Source organism: Aotus nancymaae, unplaced genomic scaffold (assembly GCF_030222135.1).
Source record: "Aotus nancymaae isolate 86718 unplaced genomic scaffold, 86718_ANA_hifiasm-v0.15.2.pri h1tg000021l, whole genome shotgun sequence".
In the NCBI taxonomy this organism is placed as follows: Eukaryota; Metazoa; Chordata; class Mammalia; order Primates; family Aotidae; genus Aotus; species Aotus nancymaae.
This window is the reverse complement of record NW_026988433.1, coordinates 12,251,992-12,272,859: the sequence shown is the minus strand read 5'-3', so window position 1 is coordinate 12,272,859 and position 20,868 is coordinate 12,251,992. Positions and strand designations below refer to the sequence as shown.

At 38.9% G+C, this 20,868-nt stretch overlaps 1 protein-coding gene across 2 annotated transcripts in view; it reads right to left on the bottom strand.

Annotated features, from left to right (window-relative positions):
* The window catches only part of SPPL3 (signal peptide peptidase like 3), a 139,292-nt gene that overhangs the window by 43,539 nt on the left and 74,885 nt on the right, over nt 1-20,868 (bottom strand). For both annotated transcript variants that reach the window (XM_012468945.2, XM_012468944.3), the window contains exon 2: nt 1,194-1,271. In XM_012468945.2, coding sequence (XP_012324368.1) covers nt 1,194-1,271 — 78 coding nt within the window. The remainder of the gene's footprint in view (nt 1-1,193; nt 1,272-20,868) is intronic.

Below are 20,868 nucleotides of genomic sequence, written 5' to 3'. Positions count from 1 at the left end.
TCAACTGAGAATAGTGGAAAAAGGGAGTGTGTATCTAGTTTTTTGATTTTTCCTATTCCTATGGCTGCCTGCTGGGATGAGAACCTCAGCATGATCTAGTCTCAGTATCTCCAAGGTTATCAGAGAGAATACCTGGTAATGCTACAACACACAACCCCATTAATAGTAGGATGAACCATATGAACTTGTTTCTGTGGGCCAAAATATTAATAGTTAATCATCAGCAATTTTGTATGGCTCAACCTTGGATGTCAAGCCTTTGGATTAAGAAAAATGTGATGTAAATTTCCACAAGGATATAATGTACTTACTTACAAGCATTTTAGGACAAGATAAAGTTTTTTTTTTTTTTTTTTTTGAGACATAGTTTGGCTCTGTTGCCCAGGCTGGAGAGCAGCAACATGATCACAGCTCATTGTATCCTCAATCTCCTGGGCTTAAAGTGATCCTTCTTCTTTCTGCCTCAGCCTCCTGAGCAGCTAGGAACACAGGCACTACCACCATGCCTGGCTAATTTTTATTTTTTAATCTTTTTTGTAGCGATGTGGGTCTTGCTATGTTGCCCAGGCTGGTCTTGAACTCCTGGGCTCAAGCAATCCTCCTGTCTGAACCTCCCAAAGTGCTGGGATTATAGGCATATGCAACTGTGTCCAGCCAAAGATAAAGAACTTTACTAGCATCCTGGGCACAATTTTACCTTGGTTTCCCTGGTTTTCGTTACCCTACTAAAGCTTTGAGACTATACTTTGACTTTTGGTTAGAAAAAAACAAAACAAAACATGAAGTTTTCTCTTTGTCCTTTTATTATATGGATATTTGGTAGTATTTTTTTTTCATATTTCAAATTGTCCTTCCATTTAAACTCTTTGTTCCCTGTAAGAATCTAGAATCATTGCCAAAGACTCTCTCCTTAACTGTCTCAATAAAGAGTGCTTAGGTGATTATTTTCAGAACTAGCATTTTAAGCAATTAGTTTTTCTATGTTAGCATTAATATGCTAAAGTCATAAGCAAAACCAGGAAGTGCTTAACAGCAGCTAACTAAAGAACAAATAACAGAATTATCTATTCTAACTCAGCTCCTGCCGAAGTCCAGTTTTTCTTCACACAATAAGTTCTGGTACCAGCACTTTCAGAGCAATGCTTTCTTCTTCCACCACCAACCTAAATAAACCCCATTTGAGGACATCTTACCTGAAACTACCATAGACTATAAGAAGAATGGAAATCAGAAATGTAGACACTTGACTGGAATCCACCAGGGAATAGGCCCTAGGGAAATAAGAGGAAAAAAATTTAAGTCACATGCAGTGAGTCCTAATGGAGCTTACAGTCTAACGGAGTTCTATAAACCCCACTAAGCTTTGTTTTTATCTTTAAGAAGAAAATAGGTATAAATTAGCATTAACAAAATAACACAATTAAGATTTGCTAGTTTAATATGAAGAATAAATTGATAAGTTTACAGCTATTATTAGTTATTACTTACAGCATGTAAAATGACATCTATATAAAAATTCCACCTCTGTATATGTTTACAATATCCACCCTCAGTTAAAAAATTATCAAAATATTTGACCAAATCTGTGCCAATGGCAAAAAGTCTCAATAATTCGACTGTTATCCATTTACATTTGAACCACTAATAGTATTTTACTGGTTTTACTCAGTGACGAGGTAAAGCCTGCATCTCCTGAATTCCTTGCTTCCATTTTTCTAACTGCCTATTGGTTATCACCATGCAGATGGCTTACAGGAGGTTCTTCAAAGTCAACAGGTCCAACACAAATATTCTCTCTGTCATACCTGATCCTCTGAAGGAATTGTATTACCATCCCCTCAGCTGCCAAAGCTACAAATCTGTTGCATTCTTGACAGCCCTTTGTTTCTCTTACTTCCACATCCCCAACTGCCCTATTTCTCCCAATCCCACTGCCAATGTGTTAGCTCCCTTCTACGGCTTGACTATTGGAAATCTTGTTTTAAAGTCTGTCTCCATGAGTTCACCCTCCACATTACCCATTCTTATTTGTCGGGGATTTTCCTAAAACAAATCTTTGTATTTAATACTGCCTACGTGCCAGGCCCTCTGCTAGCCACTGGGATATATAGTAATAAATAAGAATGCCTTGGTCTCTGCCTAAATGTCTTTTCTAAAGAAATGAACAATTTCACTCTAAAGAAAAGAAAAAAATTAACATAACTGAATAAATATAGTAATGAAGAATGTTACAATGGAGAGAAAGAGAAGTACAGGGTACTATGAGAATGCATATTAGGGGATCCAGTCTAAGAACAGGGAAGCTTTCTTTAGGGAGGAAGATGAATTAGAGAGATACAGGACACAATAAATAGGACCTGGTGATTGATTGTTCATGGGAACCAAGAGAGGGAAGAATTAGCGGTGATCCCTAGGATTCTGCTTAGCTGGGTTTATACCATTTAGGGGGAAAAAAAGGTAACACAGGAGGAACATTTTAAACTAAGATTTGAATGTACTAAGGAGACAGCTGGATATTGAAACTGTTCTGAGCTGAATATGTATATACACTGAGAACTCATCACCTTCCACATGGTAACTGAAGCCACAGGTGTGTGTGAATGCCTCACAGCAGTGAAGAGAGGACCTAGGATCAAGCCTTGAGAAACCTTGAAATTTAAAAGATCAGGTAGAAGAAGGAACTGCAAAGAAACCAAGATGAAGTAAAGACAGAGAAGGAAAACCCAAGATAGCAGGTTATTTCAGAAAGGCAGCAGAATTGAATGGGGACTGAATTTAATCCCTTCCTCTCTACAACTTATTAGTAGCTAAGCCAGTTACTTAGCCTCTCTAAGCTTCAGCTTTTCATCTGTAAAATGGGGATAATGACAACATCCACCTCAAAGAGTTGTTAAAGGATTAAATAAATTCATATAAAGAGCGTAACACATTAAATACTCAATTGACACTGCATTAGGAGGGAGACATCGCCAACCATGAATGCTGCTGAGAGGTCAAGAGAGACAACTGGAGTGGCCACTGAGTAAAGTGGTGAGGATGGAGTCAGACTGAAACTAGGTGAGAAGTTAAAGCTGAGAAAATGGAGACAGTATTTTGAAAAGGGCAGGGAAGAGAATGGCAGCTGGAGGGTAAATATAAAGATAAGGAAGGTCTTAAAACATTTTTTTTTTTTTTGAGACAGAGTCTCGCTCTGTCGCCCAGGCTGGAGTGCAGTGGCGCGACCTTAGATCACTGCAACCTCCACCTCACAGGTTCAAGCAATTCTGCCTCAGCCTCCTGAGTAGCTGAAATTACAGGCATGTGCCAACACGCCAGCTAATTTTTGTATGTTTAGTAGAGATTGCGTTTCATCATATTGGCCAGGCTGGTCTTGAACTCCTGACCTCGTGATCCATCCACCTTGGCCTCCCAAAGTGCTGGGATTACAGGTGTGAGCCACTGTGCCCAGGCCCATTTTCTTTTTTAAAATGGGAGATGCTCAACCTTTTCTGATGCTGAATGGAAATTATCCCAGTGAGGAGAGAAAGACCGATGCATACAGGGGAGCACATTACATTTCCTTTAATCGTAAAAAACGAAACATATAATAAACTTTCATGACACACTGCTGTGGTCTACAATGGCATGCTTTTGGATCCTTATTTATTCATTCATTCATTTTTGAGACGGAGTTTCACTCTTGTTGCCCAGGCTAGAGTGCAATGGCACAATTTCGGCTCACTGCAACCTCCACCTCCTGGGTTCAAGCGATTCTCCTGCTTTAGCCTCCTGAATAGCTGGGACTACAGGTGCTCGCCACTACGCCCAGCTAATTTTTTGTATTTTTTAGTAGAGATAGGGTTTCATCATGTTGGCCAAGATGGTCTTGAACTCCTGACCTCAGGTGATCTGCCTGCCTCGGCCTCCCAAAGCGCTGGGATTACAGGCGTGAGCCATCATGTCTGGACTGGATTAAATTTACAAAAACCAACTCCTCCTCCCTGATAGATCTTCTGTGCTGTGCTGTAGTCTCTGAGTGGCTGTAGTCAATGACTTTCTTCATAGTCTGTTTTTCTAGCTGAAGACTTGACCATGTACAAAATATCAGAGTGTGATTAAGGTTGCCAGTTCTGACTTCCATATCCCGGCAATAAGCATGTCCCCCAATGCAGAACTAAATGCCTGATTTCAGAAAAGTGTTCAGATGTTTACTGGTTCCCCTAACTGAAGTTTTGTTTTAGCTTTCATATAAACCTATACAAGAAAATTTGGTTAAAGTTCACCCCTAATATTGTACATGGTATTTTATAATTCATACTAAGATCTTAAAAAGTTCTAACAATTTTGCAAACTGTACCAAATATCACATAATCAGAAGTTATAGCTTATTTTATGACATTATTTGAAATTTCATATACTATTTTCAATTCAAACTATCATTATAAAAGCTTTTGTTGTTAAAGTTTCTTTTTGGAGACAGGGTTTCACCTGTTGCCTAAGCTGGAGTGCAGTGGCATAATCTTGGCTCAGTGAAACCTCTGCCTCCTGGACTCAAAAGCAATCCTCCCACCTCAGCCTCCCGAGCAGCTAGGACTGCAGGTGTGTGCCACCACACCCAGCTAATTGTTGTATTTTTTGTAGAGACAGGGTTTCACCATGTTGCTCAGGCTGGTCTTGAACTCTTGGGCTCAAGCAATCCACCCACCTTAGCCTCTCAAAGTGCTAGGATTACAGGCATGAGTCACTACGTGCCTGGCCTTATAAAAGTTTTGCAAAAAGCCTTTTAACAAAAAGACATTATAAAATACAGAAAATGGATTTAAATAAATTATAGCCAATTTGCATTTTTAGAACTATCAATTTTTTTAAAAAATTATAAAAATTTATGTTCACTGTGAAAACTCAAAAATTGGCAAGTATATAAAGCAAAGAACAGTGCCTCCCCCTTCCTCCTCTTTGCACTTCCACTCCCTAGGAGGAGACGTTGTTTACAATTTGGTATGTGTATCCTTCCATACAAATCATGTGTACAGAATGTATACACATTACAAAACAGGAAGCAAACATGTCCTCTTAAAACTTGTTTTTTTTTAAAACTCAACCACGCACCCAGGAGCTACTCTTTCCTCCTGCCTTCTCTTACTGGCCTTTTACTGCAAAATTAAGATGTGAAAACTTCACAAATACAGAAAGCACTCTATTTTAAAATAAAGAATAGGAGCCAGACGTGGTGGCTCACACCTGTAATCCCAACACTTTGGGAGGCCAAGCAGGCAGATCACAAGGTCAGGAGTTCGAGACCAGCCTGACCAATATGGTGAAACCCCCATCTCTACTGAAAAATACAAAAATTAGCCAAGTGTGATGGCATGTGCCTGTATCCCAGCTACTCAGGAAGCTGAGGCAGGAGAATTGCTTGAACCTGGGAGGCAAAGACTGCAGTGAGCCAAGATCACACCACTGCACTCCAGCCTGGGTGACAGAGCAAGACTCCGTCTCAAAATAAATAAGTTTAAAAAAAGAAGAAATAGAAAACTTCCAGGTTCAATGAGCACAACTTTTAACCACTCATTGTCTCAACATTATCATTTTAAGTCCTTAACAACAGCAATATTTCAATGTTTTACATGCTTTCATCTTATTTAACTTTCTAATTAGGAAGTTAGATTGTTGTTTCTAACACCTCAGTAGAAATAAATGGAGGCCTTTGCCCATGCCTGTCTGCCCCTCTCCCTCTCTCTCTCTCTCTCTCTTGTTTTTTGAAACAAAGTCTAGCTCTGTTTCGTTTCATTTTCGGCTCACAGAAACTTCCACCTCCCTGGTTCAAGGAATTCTCCTGCCTCAGCCTCCGGAGTAGCTGGGATTACAGGCATGCGCTACCACACCCAGCTAATTTTTGTATTTTAGTAGAGACGGGGTTTCACCATGTCAGCCGGGATGTTCTCGATCTCATGACCTCATGATCCACCCACCTTGGCCTCCCAAAGTGCTGAGATTATAGGCGTGAGCCACTGCATCTGGCCTGCCTCTGTGTTTTTTTTTTTTTTTTTTTTCAAAGAGACAGTCTCGTTCTGCATCCCAGGCTAGAGCACAGAGCACAGTGGCACAATCACAGCTCACTGCAGCCTTGAACTCAGAGGCTTAAGCAAACCTCCCACCTTAGCCTCCCTAGTAGCTGGGACTACAGGTGTAAATCACCATGCCTGGCTAATTTTTTTAGTTTTAAATTCTGTAGAGACAAGGAGCTTGCTATGTAGCCCAGACTAGTGTCAAACTCCTAGCTTCAAGTGATCCTCCAGCCTTGTCCTCCCAAAGTGCTAAGATTTTAAGTGTGAGCCACGGCATCCGTCTCCACACCTCCTTTTTTAGTCAATTTAATATTTAATGAAGATACGGACACTGCTAATAACCTTTTATCAAAGGCAAAACCATGGAATCCCACAGGTAAAGATAATATACACATCACACTGGTGAATTCAATCTCTTGTGAAATGACATTAGAAAAAAATGCATCTTGCACTTTAGCAGATGTACCCTAACTACTCCTATCTAGTCTAGGGGAATGACAAAAACATCGATACTGCACATCATATTACATTTTAGATGTATACAGACATCACTTTTGGAAAACAACATCTGTTTAACAAATGTGAACATGTTAGCAGAAACATTTGATATCCAGCAACAACTTCATAATGAAGTTTTCTTTTTCCCCATTTACCAGGGAAATTTCTGACACTTGAATTCTCTAAGGTTAGGGACTTCTTGGCATAGAGGCATTATATTTTATTAATTACCTAAGTTGAGGTCATTACAGGTTGCCTCAGTTAAGTTCAAGGAGAAATGTGTACCCTTTACCACTAAGTCTTTAAAAAGCCCTGGAGACAGAAGGAAATATTAGCTGATGCTAAGTCTAGGATGTACTTAGAAACAAGTTCTTGCGGCTGGGCACAGTGGTTCACACCTATAATCCCAGCACTTTGGGAGACCAAGGCAGGTGGATTACTTGAGTCAGGAGTTCAAGACCAGTCTGGCCAACATGGTGACACCCTGTTTCTACAAAAATAAAAAAAAAATTATCCAGGCATGGTGGTGCATGCCTGTAGTCGCAGCTACTCGGGAGGCTGAGATGGAAGAATCACTTGAACTCAGGAGGCAGAGGTTGCAGTGAGCCGAGATCGTACCACTGCACTCCAGCGTGGGCACCAGAGCAAAACTTCATCTCAAAACAAATAAAACAACAACAACAAAAAATGAAGTTCTTGCTCTGTTACTATTAATAGCTGTCTTAGCTAATAAATAATCTGCTGAGTCCACATTGTATTCTTAATCAGTAGTGACTAAAAAGACAGCAAAACTAAAGTTTGAATGGAACATGAACTCGAATTATACAGAACTGTGCTGTTCAATACAGCAGCCACTAGCCATATGTAGCTATTTATATTTAAATTAAAATTTCTTAAGTTGCACTGATTGCATTTCAAGTGTTCTATAGCTAGTGGCTACTGTATTGGATGGCCAGATAAAGACATTTGTCATCGCGAAAAGTTCTAGTGGACTGCACTGACATGCATCGCTATAGAAAGATACTCATGTTACATTTCAAAACTGGGGTTCTAGACTTATGTTAGTGGTAATAGCAACAATACCTAACATTTTACTGAGCATTTAATTCTCACATCATTCTACAAGGTAAGTACTACATGTCTATAAGCCCTTATCCACAAATAATGCCTCGAGAACAAATATGATTCAGAATTTTTGGGAGTTTTACAAAGAAAACACCCCCATTGCAGTCTGGAGCAGTAACTGGTAATCAAATACTAATGTTTCTGTAGTGAAACATGAATATTCACACTAAATAGGATAAATAAAGATTATAAATAGCCTCATATCAATTTGGCCATGCCAAATGAATTAGAGAAAAACTCTGTGTTTTCATTTTGGGGTTTGGAGAACTGTTAATCTCTGTGATTATTACCGTTTTTTAAGATCAAAAGCCAGATGGACTTCTGATCTTAGGTGGCCTAATTCCAGAGTCTCCCAAATTGACTTCAGTATCTGCCCACAACTGAATGACAAACTGAAGTTTCTATCTGTAATTATACAGTAACTAGCTATGTAATCCTCCCTGGGCAATCCTTCATATCTTTCTAGTATCCATAAAATCCTCTTTGGGCCCAGATAAACTTGAAGGCCCAATTAATTTTTATTTTTCAAGGGTCTAGGTTTTGGCTGGGTGTGGTGGCTCACACCTGTATTCCTGGCATGGTGGCTCATGCCTGTAATCTTGGCACTCTGGGAGGCTGAGGTGGCAGGATTGCTTGAGCCAAGGAGTTCAAGACCAGCCTGGACAACAAAATGAGATGCCAACTCTATTAAAAAAGAAAAAGAAAAAAACCAGCCAGAAACGGTGGGGCACTGCTATAGTTCCAGCTACTTGGGAGGCTGAGGTAGGAAGATCCCCTGAGCCCACAAGTTTGAGGTTGCAGTAAGCTATGATCGTGCCACTGCACTTCATTCAGCCTGGGTGATAGAGCAAGATCCTGTCTCAAAAAAAAAAGAAAAAGAAAAAAAAAAAAGCCTGTATTTTTAATTGTGTTTTGTTTTCAAAAAACAGAAATATTACCAAAAATACCCTTTCCATCTTTCATTTTGCTCATCACTGATATAATACAGGTAAATTGGCATTGCCAAAGATGATCCTGTTTCCAGGTGACTGAAACTGATATTTTCCTCTTTTAATCACCCAATATTTACAGATTTAAAAATGGCTTAATATAAATCTTACATCATACCAGCAGACATATATGCCATCATCTTACCTTGGCTAGCAACTCTGGTTGGTTTATTCAACCCATGGGAAATTATTCTTGTGGGTCTGTTTAAAAACTGTGGCCAGCCCTAAGGCTAACTTACAAACTCTTCATTTTCTCTCTGCTAGTCTGCTTTATCCAATATTTGTTTATGCCCTTGGTCTCCTGAAGTAGGCTCACTTTTCACCTACTCTACAGACTCACAAAAATGAGCACAGAGCGGTTTCAAAAATGTCTAAAGGTTTTCACTGCTGGTAATGACAGGGAGGAAGAAGCCTCCTCTTTTATCATCCTCTGTTCTGCTCTTTGCCCACACAAAGAATGAAAGCCTTCAGCAGCACTTCAGTAATACACATAGATTTTACTACAGGAGCTGGGGTTTGGGGCTCTGGGGTAAGACTATGATAAATAGAGTAGGCAGGGAAGAAAAGGTATTCCAAGGAAAAAGGGTGTGCAAGTCTGGCCAATAATAGGAAATCAAAGCCCAACAATCTTATTTCACAGTCTCTCCCCATCCTACATCTCAGACTCTACCAAAGCAACAACAGAAAAGTGTCATTTTTCAGGCCCTCTTACTGAGGTGTCTGTTCCCAGAGGCTCTGGATGGACATGAAAGACAGGAACTACTCTATTCTGAGATAAAGGAATTCTTACTGAAACACAGAAAGAAACTAAATACATGTGTTTGAGACATGCCAAAATTAGGTTAGCCAAATGTATTGAAAACAGACTTGAAGACTCTGTCAAGTGATGTATCAGTACAGGCCAGCTGTTCAGTTGAAATATTTTATAAATTCATTACGAAGACCACTAATTCTTTAACTACATTCCTCCAAACCTTTACCTTAATAGACAAAGAGCTAAACGTCTCTCATATATAAGACTAAACTCTAAACCCTAAGATTTTCAGAACCATGCTGGATTTTAGTAACTGCTTGACAGTTGAACATCTATTTCTAGCTGCTTTACCAGCAAGTGCTTATAACACATAGCCTGCTAAAAATCATGCCAAACTGAGACACAGAGAGTACTGTTCTATGATGTGTTCTATGTGACAGCCTTCCAGCTATACAATGAAAGCATTCTTGTCCACCCCAAAACCAAGCAACTACTATTCTAACACTGCAGAGACATTGCCTTAGACCAGCACTTCTTAAACTTTGTGGTTGCAGAACAATTTACACTCTTAAAACTGAGGACTCCCAAAGAGCTTTAGTACATGTGGGTTAGTGATATTTACTATATTAGAAATTAAAACCAAGAAAAAGTTAAAATGTTAATTTATATATAATAAAACCATTACATGTTAACATAAATATCATTTTTTAAAGGGCAAATATTTCCCAAACAAACAAAAATTGAGACAAGGGACATTCATGTTTGCAAACCTCTTTAATGTCTAGCTTAAATGGAAGATAGCTGGATTCTCATATTGGCTTCTGCATTCCATCTACTGCCATATGTTCCATGAACTCAACTCTATGGGGAAAAAAATCCAGCTTTACACAGATAGATAGTTGGAAAAGGAATACTTAATAGTCTTTTCAGATAACTATCAATATTCTTCTTTGATACCACATTAAATTCAACAAGTGGTGATTTCTTAAAGGTTTACTGCAATGTGGAATTTGAAACTACATCAGCGGATTTTTTTGGATTTTACTATAGTACATTAAAATCCACTGAACTATTCTGAACTTTGTGTGAACCTTTTACCCATGGATGATTTTGTAACATGCATTGGTAATCTGGAAGGTATTGATTTGCTGAGTTATGCCACTCTTCCAGATGTTGTCTCTTTTCATTATATAGTATCTGAAAAATCATATGTTAGTATCATTCTTGGGGCTTATGGTAGTAAATACAAATTTTCAAAAATTATATTTTAACTTGAAAGCTCAAATTTTATCATTGATAAAAACACTTTTTTTCCCTTTAAGTGACAGGCTCACTTTATTCGTTTTTGAGAAACTATCTCCCAAATATGTCCATTAGTCATTCTTTCAAGTAAAAATGGTATTCCGATTTTTTAAAAAATCTAGTTCAGTTAGCATCTCAAATGACTGCATAAGTGGTTTTCTCAAGCTAACCAATGGTACTTTGGTATACAGTAGAAGTGCTTTGTGGAAATTTTTAATGAGTGTACTCAAGGGTTGAAACTTAACAGAAGAAATTTTTACTGCTTCATCAAGAATATTCTAAGTGTAAATGGCATGTGCCTAGTGGTGGAGAATACCATGATTATCAGTACTGCCTGGTACTACTGCCTTGATTCAGGTGACGGTGCACCAGAGGTTTTACCCCCCACTGCTTTGCCACCATGAGAAAAAAGGTGCAAAAATGAAAAAGACAATTAATGTTAGTAGTATTATGAAAACAGTCTGACCCTATGGACCCCACAATAGGGTCTCAGGAATCTCCCATGGTCCATGAGCCACATTTTGAGAATTGCTGGCCTTCTACCTTTACCCACAAGCTCTGGCTATGCAAACACCTTCTCACATGTAATTAGTACAGATCACAAAGCACCAAAAGTTGTTAGAATTTTTTTGCTATCCAAAATTTCAGATTTAAAAATTGTATGTGGCCGGACGTGGTAACTCATGCCTGTACTTTGGGAGGCCGAGGCAGGTGGATCGCGAGGTTAGGAGTTTGAGACAAGCCTGGCCAACACAGTGAAACGCTGTCTCTAAAAAAAAAAAAAAAAAAAGGAAAAAAAGACTTGTATACTTGTATTCTATGCCTAAAGAAATGCTTGTTTTTCCCTTTATGGAAATATATTGAAATAGAACTCAATTTGTATCCTTATCTAAAAAAAATTAGTCTAACATTATAATGTTTGCAATAATTCTCTTCCACATTTCCCCATATTTTAAAGGAAAAAAACCAAAGACGGATTCTAAGCTTAGTAACAGAATAGGTATCTTATTAAATACAAATTTAATACATTAAATTTAACCATTTATGTACAAGGTACAAGTAGTAAATAAAATAGTTACTTAAGGCTGGGCTCAGTGGCTCACGGCTGTAATCCCAACACTTTGGGAGGCTGAGGCAGGAAGACTGCTTGAGCCTAGTAGTTCAAAATACCTATCTAAGCAACACAGGGAGACCCCATCTCCACAAAAATATGAAAATATTATCCCTGCATTATCACAAAATATTTCATGGAAAGAACATATATAAAATACACTACATGTTAATATTTTATATTTTACCAAAACTAGTACAATGAAAAAATGATTACTTCCATCAGAGATACAAAATCTGCTGACTGAGCGGGCAGTAAAGATAATCTGGAGTAATTTTCTTTTAAAATACATCTTATTGCCTAGGACAGATAAGAAAGGATTTATGCGGGGAGTGGGGGGGTCAAACAGAAAGAAGACATTAAAGGCTTTGATGGTAATATGCTTTAACTTTTTCCTACGAATTATCTTCTAAGACAGGTTCTCACATTATAGTTTCAAAAGCATGCACATTTTATCATGATTTGAGCATACAACCAGCAACATACTGTGGCTCCTGTGTTAAACACTGCAGCCGGAAACAGCCCTATACTGGCTGTAACAAACATAAGGCAGGGGAAAAAATTAGGCAACTGGTTTCCTCAGACAAAGCCAATAGGTACAAGCTGGATAAAGTGGTTTATGCATCTTTATTTCGCCAAGGGATTCAGTTACAGAAAAAAATTATAACACAGCTTTTGAAGATATCTTTGTATCACAGTCCAAGACTGCTTTAGAACTTGTACAAAATAAATCTCCTTAAAAACTTGCAAAAATCTGTGTTAACGTGTTGGTTGAAATTATCATTTCATAAGAAAAATGCTACTGAATATCTACCCTCTCAGGATATGTGCTTATAAAACTTAATAAAGGCTAGGTATTTGCCCCAAATAATTGAAAGCAAGGACTCAAACATACTTGTACACCAATTTTCACAATGGCTTGAATAATGGGTTGGGTGGAAGCAACCCAAGTGTCTATCGGTGAATGAAATAAACAAAATGTGATACAGCCATCCCATCAAATTCAGCCTTAAAAAAGAAGAAAATTCTGATACATGCTACAACATAAATGAACTTCAAAAACATGATGCCTTGTGAAATAAACCAGAGACAAAACAACAAATATTGTTATAATTCTACTTCTATGATGGACCTAGATTAGGCAAATTCATAGGAAGAGAAAGTAGAATAGCAGATACCAGAACTGGAGAGAAGGGGAATGGGCAGTTTTTGTTTGATGCATACAGAGTTTCTGTTTGGGATGATGGAAAAGGTCTAGAAATGGTGGTGATGGTTGCACAGAACGTAAGTGAATGTACTTAATGCTACTGAACCGTATACTTAGAAACCGTTCAATGGTAAATTTTAAATTGTATGTTATGTACATTTTACAATAACAATTTTTATAAAACTTTAGGAAAATTTTTAAACTACTCTTAACCTGTAACAAAACTGGTTTTTACTGTATCAGTTTCATTAAAAAGTTATTCCCTGCCATTTAATGCTGATTATAGCTTTAAAAATGATTCTAGAAACAAAATCTTTTAAAAGCATCCATACAATTCCAAAATCTAGACTTCAAGAAGAAAATCTCCAATGACTTAAAAAAATGAATGCTACAGATTGACATTTAGTTATTTCCAGGGGGCTAACTAACCTCTCCTAGTGACAAACGCAATTCTGTAGAAAGCAAACAGGAGCCTAACAGTTTAAATCACATTCATCCATTACTACTATCAGGACAAACTACAGTTTCTGTCTGGGATGATGAAAAAGTTGAAAAAGGAAAGTCTCTTGAGTCCCAGAGCAAGGAGGGATTTCTAATACACATTGACTTTCAGTAGCAAATCTCCAATGCCCCTGGGGGCACACTTCTACCTGCATATGCTACGGTCACCTCAAATTCAACACATCTATTTTTTGTCTGTTTGTTTGTTTTGAGATGGAGTCTCACTCTGTCACCCAGGCTGGAGTGCAGTGGTGCAATCTCAGCTCACGGCAACCTCTGCCTCCTGGGTTCAAGAGATTCTCCTGCCTCAGCCTCCTGAGTAGCTGGGACTACAGGTGAGTGCCACCATCCCTGGCTAATTTTTTGCATTTTTAGTAGGGATAGGGTTTCACCATGTTAACCAGGATGGTCTCAATTTCCTGATCTCATGCTCTGCCGCCTTGGCCTCCCAAAGTGCTGGGTGGCATGAGCTACCGCGCCTGGCCAATTCAACACATCTAAAAATCAAACCAATCTCTCCATTATCCTGCAGTATCTAATGTCTGTTACAAGCTCCAACTAGAATAAATGCCTCTGGTCACTGTTCCATCCTCTCTTATGTATCACCACATCATGATGACTGTGCTAGGTACTGGCACTCCTGATAAAGACTCAGCCCCTAGCACCCACCAAGAATTGCCTAATAGGGAGACAAAAGAAGTAAACAAGTTACCAAATTAAGCCATGGCACAGACAGGTGTAGGAACTCAGCATGGAGGCCTATGTGACAGTGTGACCTGCTGGGAGATCACAAAGTAGTCAAGCAGTTCAGGTGGGGTAGAGAGGAGAGAGCAAGAGTGAGCATAAGTGCAAGAGACAGAAAGAAAAAGCAAGAGCTAGAGTGTATTTCCACAAAGGTGTCTGTGAGAGATGGAGAGTATGTGTGTGGTGGGGGTGGGGGTGGGATGGGGGGAGAGGAGGACAGAGAACCAAAGGAAGAAAGGCCAGTTCATATAGGGCTACCAAACCTGGGGATCTGGCTGTATTTGTTGTCTTCACTGGTATCTCCTTGACACACTGTGCCTTCTCTCCCCAACACTCTATGGAATTTGCTCTCCCCAAGACTATCAACAATCCTATTGTTGTTTAATCTAATAACACTTCAGTCAATATCTTACTTGATATCCCCCTGCTTGCAGGAGCTGTCAACTGCAGCCACTTTCTTTTCCTGAAACAATTTTAACCCAGCTCCCAAGACATCCTACTAGATTTCTTCCCTGCTCTCTGCACCTAACCTTCTCCTTTTCCTCTGCCCATCAGGGTTCTGTCATCAGTTCTTTTTACTTCTTACTCCACACCTCATCTCTGGGTGACACTGTCTACTCTCATGTCTTTGGTTATCATCTATAAAGGCTGATGATTTCCTCTTCCAAGCAGTAACAGCAATCTTTTATTGAGTAATGTGCCTAGCACTGTCCTAAGTGCTTTCCATTATGATATCCATTTTGTACAGATGAAAAAACTGAAATACAGTGGGGTGAATTAACCTATTTATTTTACTACAGTCACTGTGTTTTGTTTGTATAATTTACTCTCTCACAAAGAAATTTAAAAGAATTTAAAAGAATGAAAAATTGTTAGGAAGAAGAAAGTTGAAGACCTACATATCACAAAACCACGTGTATTAAAAATGGGACTATTTCACATTTCTGTGTGATTTGAGTTTTTAAAATAACACTAAAAACTTTTTAAATGGAACATAGGATTCTGGTGGACACGTTAGCAAAAGAGACAAAGAAGTGTTCGTGATGTCTGATCTGGCTATATTTTTCACTTATACTAAATACCAAAAGCTTGTGTTCTTCAGTTAGATACAGAATTTAACAAATAATGCTACAGAATAAGTTTTATAGTAGAATTTACTTTTCAAAGAGCCCAATTTAAATACAGTGGTTTTCTTAAACTTTTTTTTTTTTTTTTTTTTTTTTTGAGACAGGGTCTCACTCTGTCACGCAGGCTGGAGTGCAGTGGCATGATCACACCTCACTGCAGCCTTGACCTCCTTGGGCTCAAGTGATCCTCCCACCTCACCCTCCCAAGTAGCTGGGGCCATAGGCGCATGCCACCACACCAGGCTAATTTTTTTGTTTGTTTGTAATTTTTGTAGAGATAGGGTTTCGTCATATTGCCTAGGCTGGTCTTGAACTCCTAGGCTCAAGTGATCCTTCAGCCTTGGCCTCCCAACGTGGTGGGATTACATGTGTGAACCATGCCTGGCATTCTTAAACTTTTGACATTGTTTTTCACACAGGAAAGAGTCACAAACTCCCATGCCCTATTCACTTGAAAAGACAATTTAAAAACATTTAAGAAGCTACTGTAACAACACATTTCTAGAAAGCTTGATTGCAGTGGAATGGGACAAATGTTAAAGGGTAGACATTCCCCCATCCCCAGTCCCTCTCTCAGTGTGCCCTTCCTTATATGACGCTACCTTAAGTCTACTGGATAGTCATTATATTTAGAAACACAAATGGAGTCTTAATTACTAACACCTTAAACTCATTCAAAAAAAAAAAAAAGAGAGAGATCCAAACTTACATGACGTCAGTTTGATCCAGAACGATTTTCACAAACTTTAATTCATTAAATCGAAAATAATAAGGTTTTACTAGATTAATAATTGAAAAACTATACAACCCAGTCAATTATTTAGTTGGGAAGAACAAGCGTAACACACTTAAAAGGAGATTATGGCAAAAGCAGCTCCAATTCAGTTAAATGAATTTGTTATCCAACAGACCTGATGTATTCAGAGAAAAATTTTCCTGTGGGTTATGAAACACTAAAGAGCATCTGTTTCTTGAGCACCTCAAAGGAGTTTAGCTTGGTAGAGAGAAAAGAGAGTGGAGGTGAAAAAACAAATCCAAAAAGAATAAAGGTCGTGATCTTAACCCTCCAGGAACAGGGCACAGGTACACAGAAATATCAACAGGAGCAAGTGTCGCTTGTCTTATGGAAGAGTGGAATTCCAGAGAGACTAACTGCAAGGTCAGCTTCTGCTTACAGAGGTGTTAAATTATGGTGTAGTTGAAGTCAAGGTTTGTCAGCAAGATTTGATTTGCTGGAATTTTAATGTCACCTGAAAACATTACTTTTATTCACTAGTAGAGTAAAAATCATGAGTGATATAATATTTTTGGAAAATTAATCAGGCAGAAATATTCAGTGTAGATAAAGTGGGCAGAAGAGATTAGAATCAAGGAGAACAAGTAAGATTCTTATGATAATCTAGGCACGAGGTGATAAAGTCTAGGTTAGTAAGAAGCGGAAAGAGGAGGTGCTATAGTCACAAACTATATTTTGAAAGAATTAATGGGACCTCTCTTTGCCCAGTGTGTCCATCTCCGATGGCACACTCATTGGATAGAGAATGAAAGCAGGGCAAAAGTCAAAATTTCCATGGGTTATGACGAACTCAAACCTAGACCTACCTACCTTGCCTACTAACAGTGGTGGGTTATCTGGGCACCAAAATCCCAATTTAGGAACTCATGTATGTAGCAGAGGCAGTTAGAAGTCACAACTTGAGGCAGAACCCTTGACACAGATCACCACCACCTGGCCTAAAGCTTACGTAACAGCAAGCCCAAACAGCACCACCAATCAGCAACATCCAGACACTCTACCTTCCTAATATGGAACTGAGGTGCTCAACTGTCTTTTCACTTTAGAAGACCTATCCCATTTTTTCCTCCTTCAAACCTCATCTCCCAGAGCCTCCACTCTCTACTGTACTGGGTTCTCTCTTTGATAGTAAAACATTTCCTCTCAGCACTCAATCTTTGGTTTCATTCTCCTGAACAGCTGCCTCTGTTATAAGGAAATAAGGATTTACTACAGGGAGAGATGAGAGCTGAGAAAAGATCATTTCGGGGATACAACAAGAAACAGTTAAATGCTGAGAACATGTGCTAAGCAAACTGGGGCAGCAAGATACAAGAAAGCTGCCCAAGGTTAAATGGACAGAAAGTGACAGAAACAGAATGTAAGTAGGTATGGCTCCAACAGTCTGTGCTTCTACTATACCACATTACCCCTCTCAACATCAGTAGAAGAACATGAGGGCTCAGAGTAGGCTATTTGATTTAACAGAGATTACAAGTGATCTTCTACAGCAGTTTCAACAGAATTGCGGGTAAAGAAAAAGTGGGAATAGTGAGTTTATGTAATTTTCTACGGAAGCTGAACAGAAGATAGGAGAGAAATTGAATGGCAATGTGAAAGGTCAACAGAGTGACTTTGTTTACGGGTTTTTAAGGATGGTGGGGAGTGGGGGGACTTTTTCCATTCTGAAGACAGGAAAAATAGACGTTCTTAGAGAGGAAAAGATAAATGATAACCAGAGTAGGAGGAAAATGACTATGCAGGCAAGATTCTACAGAAAACGAAAAGGATTAGCTTTAGAAAGGAGAAATAACACCTTCTCTACTGAGACCAGAAAGGTTGGATAAGCAATAACAAGTGAAGCAGAGGATGAAGTTTTATGAACGTACTCATGCCAGCAGGTCTCAATCATCTTCATATAACAAGATGCAGAGTTAGTTATTCAGTATGACGTGAAGAAGCTATGTTCAGTAGGTTCAAAGAAAAGGGAAGACTGGAAAGTATCCTAAGCTGAAATGTCCTTAAATTCAAGAATTGGTTTCATGAAATAATCACCTACTTTAGTAAAATTAATAAGATAGAAATTCTCTATATTGAGTTAACATATAAAAAGGACGCCTGTAATCCCAGCACCTCATCTCTACTAAAAATACAAAAAAATTAGCCGGGCATAGTGGCAGGCACCTGTAATCCCAGCTACTCAGGAGACTAAGGCAGGAGAATCGCTTGAACTTGGGAGGCAGAGGTTACAGTGAGTCAAGATTGCACCACTGCACTCCAGCGTGGGCAACAAAGGGAGACTCCATCTCAAAAAAAAAAAAAAGACACCTAAATTCCTTTCAAAGAATAATGACTATCTAAGCACTGTGGAAATGAGCCAAGATCCAAAGAAAGACATCAAGAGTTGGGCATGGTAAACTACGGAAGGTTTCTCAGAAGACTGGTTGAAAAGAAAAAAAGGATGTATTTTAAGCACAAAAAAATGGCACATATAATGGTAAGAAGTTGGAAATGTCCCAAATTAGGCCAGCTTGAGAGAGAGCAACACCTAAGACAATGAAGAGAACAAGGCTAATGAAACATGCAGAACAGACAGAAGTGCCTTGTGATACAGAACAGTTAAGGACACAGCCTCTGCAGCAAATCCTGACTCTGTTCTTTGCAAACCATGTGACCTTGGGCAAGTTAGCCTCTCTAGCGTTCAATGTTCTCACCTGTAAAATGAGGGTGATGATATGTATCTTACAACGTTGAGCTCTCAATGAACGTTACCTTTTTTTTTTTGAGATGCAGTCTCGTTCTGTTGCCCAGGCTAGAGTGCACCAGCGTGATCTCGGCTCACTGCAACCTCCGCCTCCCTAGTTCAAGCGATTCTCCTGCCTTAGCCTCCCAAGTAGCTGAGATTGCAGGCACCTGTCACCATGCCCAGTTAATTATTTTAGTAGAGATAGGGTTTCACCATGTTGCTCAGGTTGGTCTTAAACTCCTGACCTCAAGTAATCCGCCCACCTTGGCCTCCCAAAAGTGTTGGGATTACAGGTCTAAGCCACTGCCCCCAGCCTCAATGAATGTGATCTAGTAGGCAGAGTGTTAATAACAAGTTACGTTACTATGGTCATGGGACTCACTATAAATTCTTCAACCGAGGAATGAGTCAATGAGAAGAGTAAGGAAAATTATTTTAATAATTCTACAGGGGAGACTGACTTCAGAATCTGTGCAGGATTCTAGTTACAGCATGGCTGCCACTCATCAACTCATATATTAAACATGGCTACCACTCATCAACTCAATATAAAAGGCAATTTGTTGTTCAACAGTCATGTAATGCAAGTGCCACAACCCCTTGAAAAAGACTTTGTTGCTGTTTTTCCTGATGTTATAAATACATGTTTACACTAAGGTCATATTTAAATTCCAAGTTCCCCCTTGGTCTCATCCATCCTCATTTGGAAAGCAGGCCAACTTCTTTAAAGGAGGCCAGCATTAAAGTGCTTTGATTACACTAAAGATTTAGTGACTCAGAGGGAACAGAAATGGTTAAGATAAAGGTAGTCATGGCTGGACTAATGTCTTAAAGCAAACATAAAGATGCCAATAGGCAAACGTCTAGAAAACTTTAGTATCGATAAAGGAAATTCTTAGTGTTTCCCAAGCAGATTCTACACAACAAAAGTTCCTTCAGCAACTTAAAAGCAGTGATGGACAAGTAGGTTTGGTAAGTGCTTAGCTAAGCACAATTAATTTCACTACTTGACTTTTTTCTGGCTTAAATAGAGAGCTTCACGAAGCTCATAATATATTTTCCCACGAAAGTTATCCTTTTTCTCTTCCTCTTCTTTCTTATAGCACTTAACAGGTCTTATTCCCATAGCACATACTTTGGAAGCTCTTTTTTTTTTTTTTTGAGACAGAGTCTCACTCTGTCACCCAGGCTGGAGTACATTGGCACAATCTCGGCTCACTGCCACCTCTGCCTCCCGGGTTCAACAGATTCTCCTGCCTCAGCCTCCTGAGTAGCTAGATTACAGGCATGTGCCAGCATGTCTAGCTAATTTTTTTGTATTTTTAATAGAAACGGGGTTTAGTAAAAATGTTGCCCAGGCTACTCTCGAACTCTTGACCTCAAGTAATCTGCCCACCTCGGCCTCCCAAAGTGTTGGGATTACAGGCCTCTTTATCCAAAAACTAAACATAAGTAACAACCACAATATTATAGCTACCAAATAACAATAATCTTTTCCAATGTATGACTTTAAAATTATGATACTCATTTTATGAATGTCCCAATTTTGTTAGGACATTTAACAAATATTTGCTAAATATTTGTTAAATATTTGTTAAATATTCATGATGTGCCCAGTGCCATGATATGAAACTTTATCACCCTCTGAGATAGTTAACTTTTATTATCCCTAATTTACATATGAGGAAATAGATGAACAGAGACAGGAGAAACCTGTTCAGTGGTAAGAGTCTCTCTGTGCAAACTCTTTCCAGAGAGCAGACACTCAGCTGTCTGGAGAAGATTCTTCTGGCCTTAGCAACAACAAGAATATTTAATATCCCTGTTTTTCAGAAGCATATACAAAGGATCAATGACTAAGGTCTTTGATCTTTAGCTTCCCTTTTGCTTCTCTAAAAAGACTGACATCAAACAATGTCTTGGAGTTTTCATCTAAGTTTTC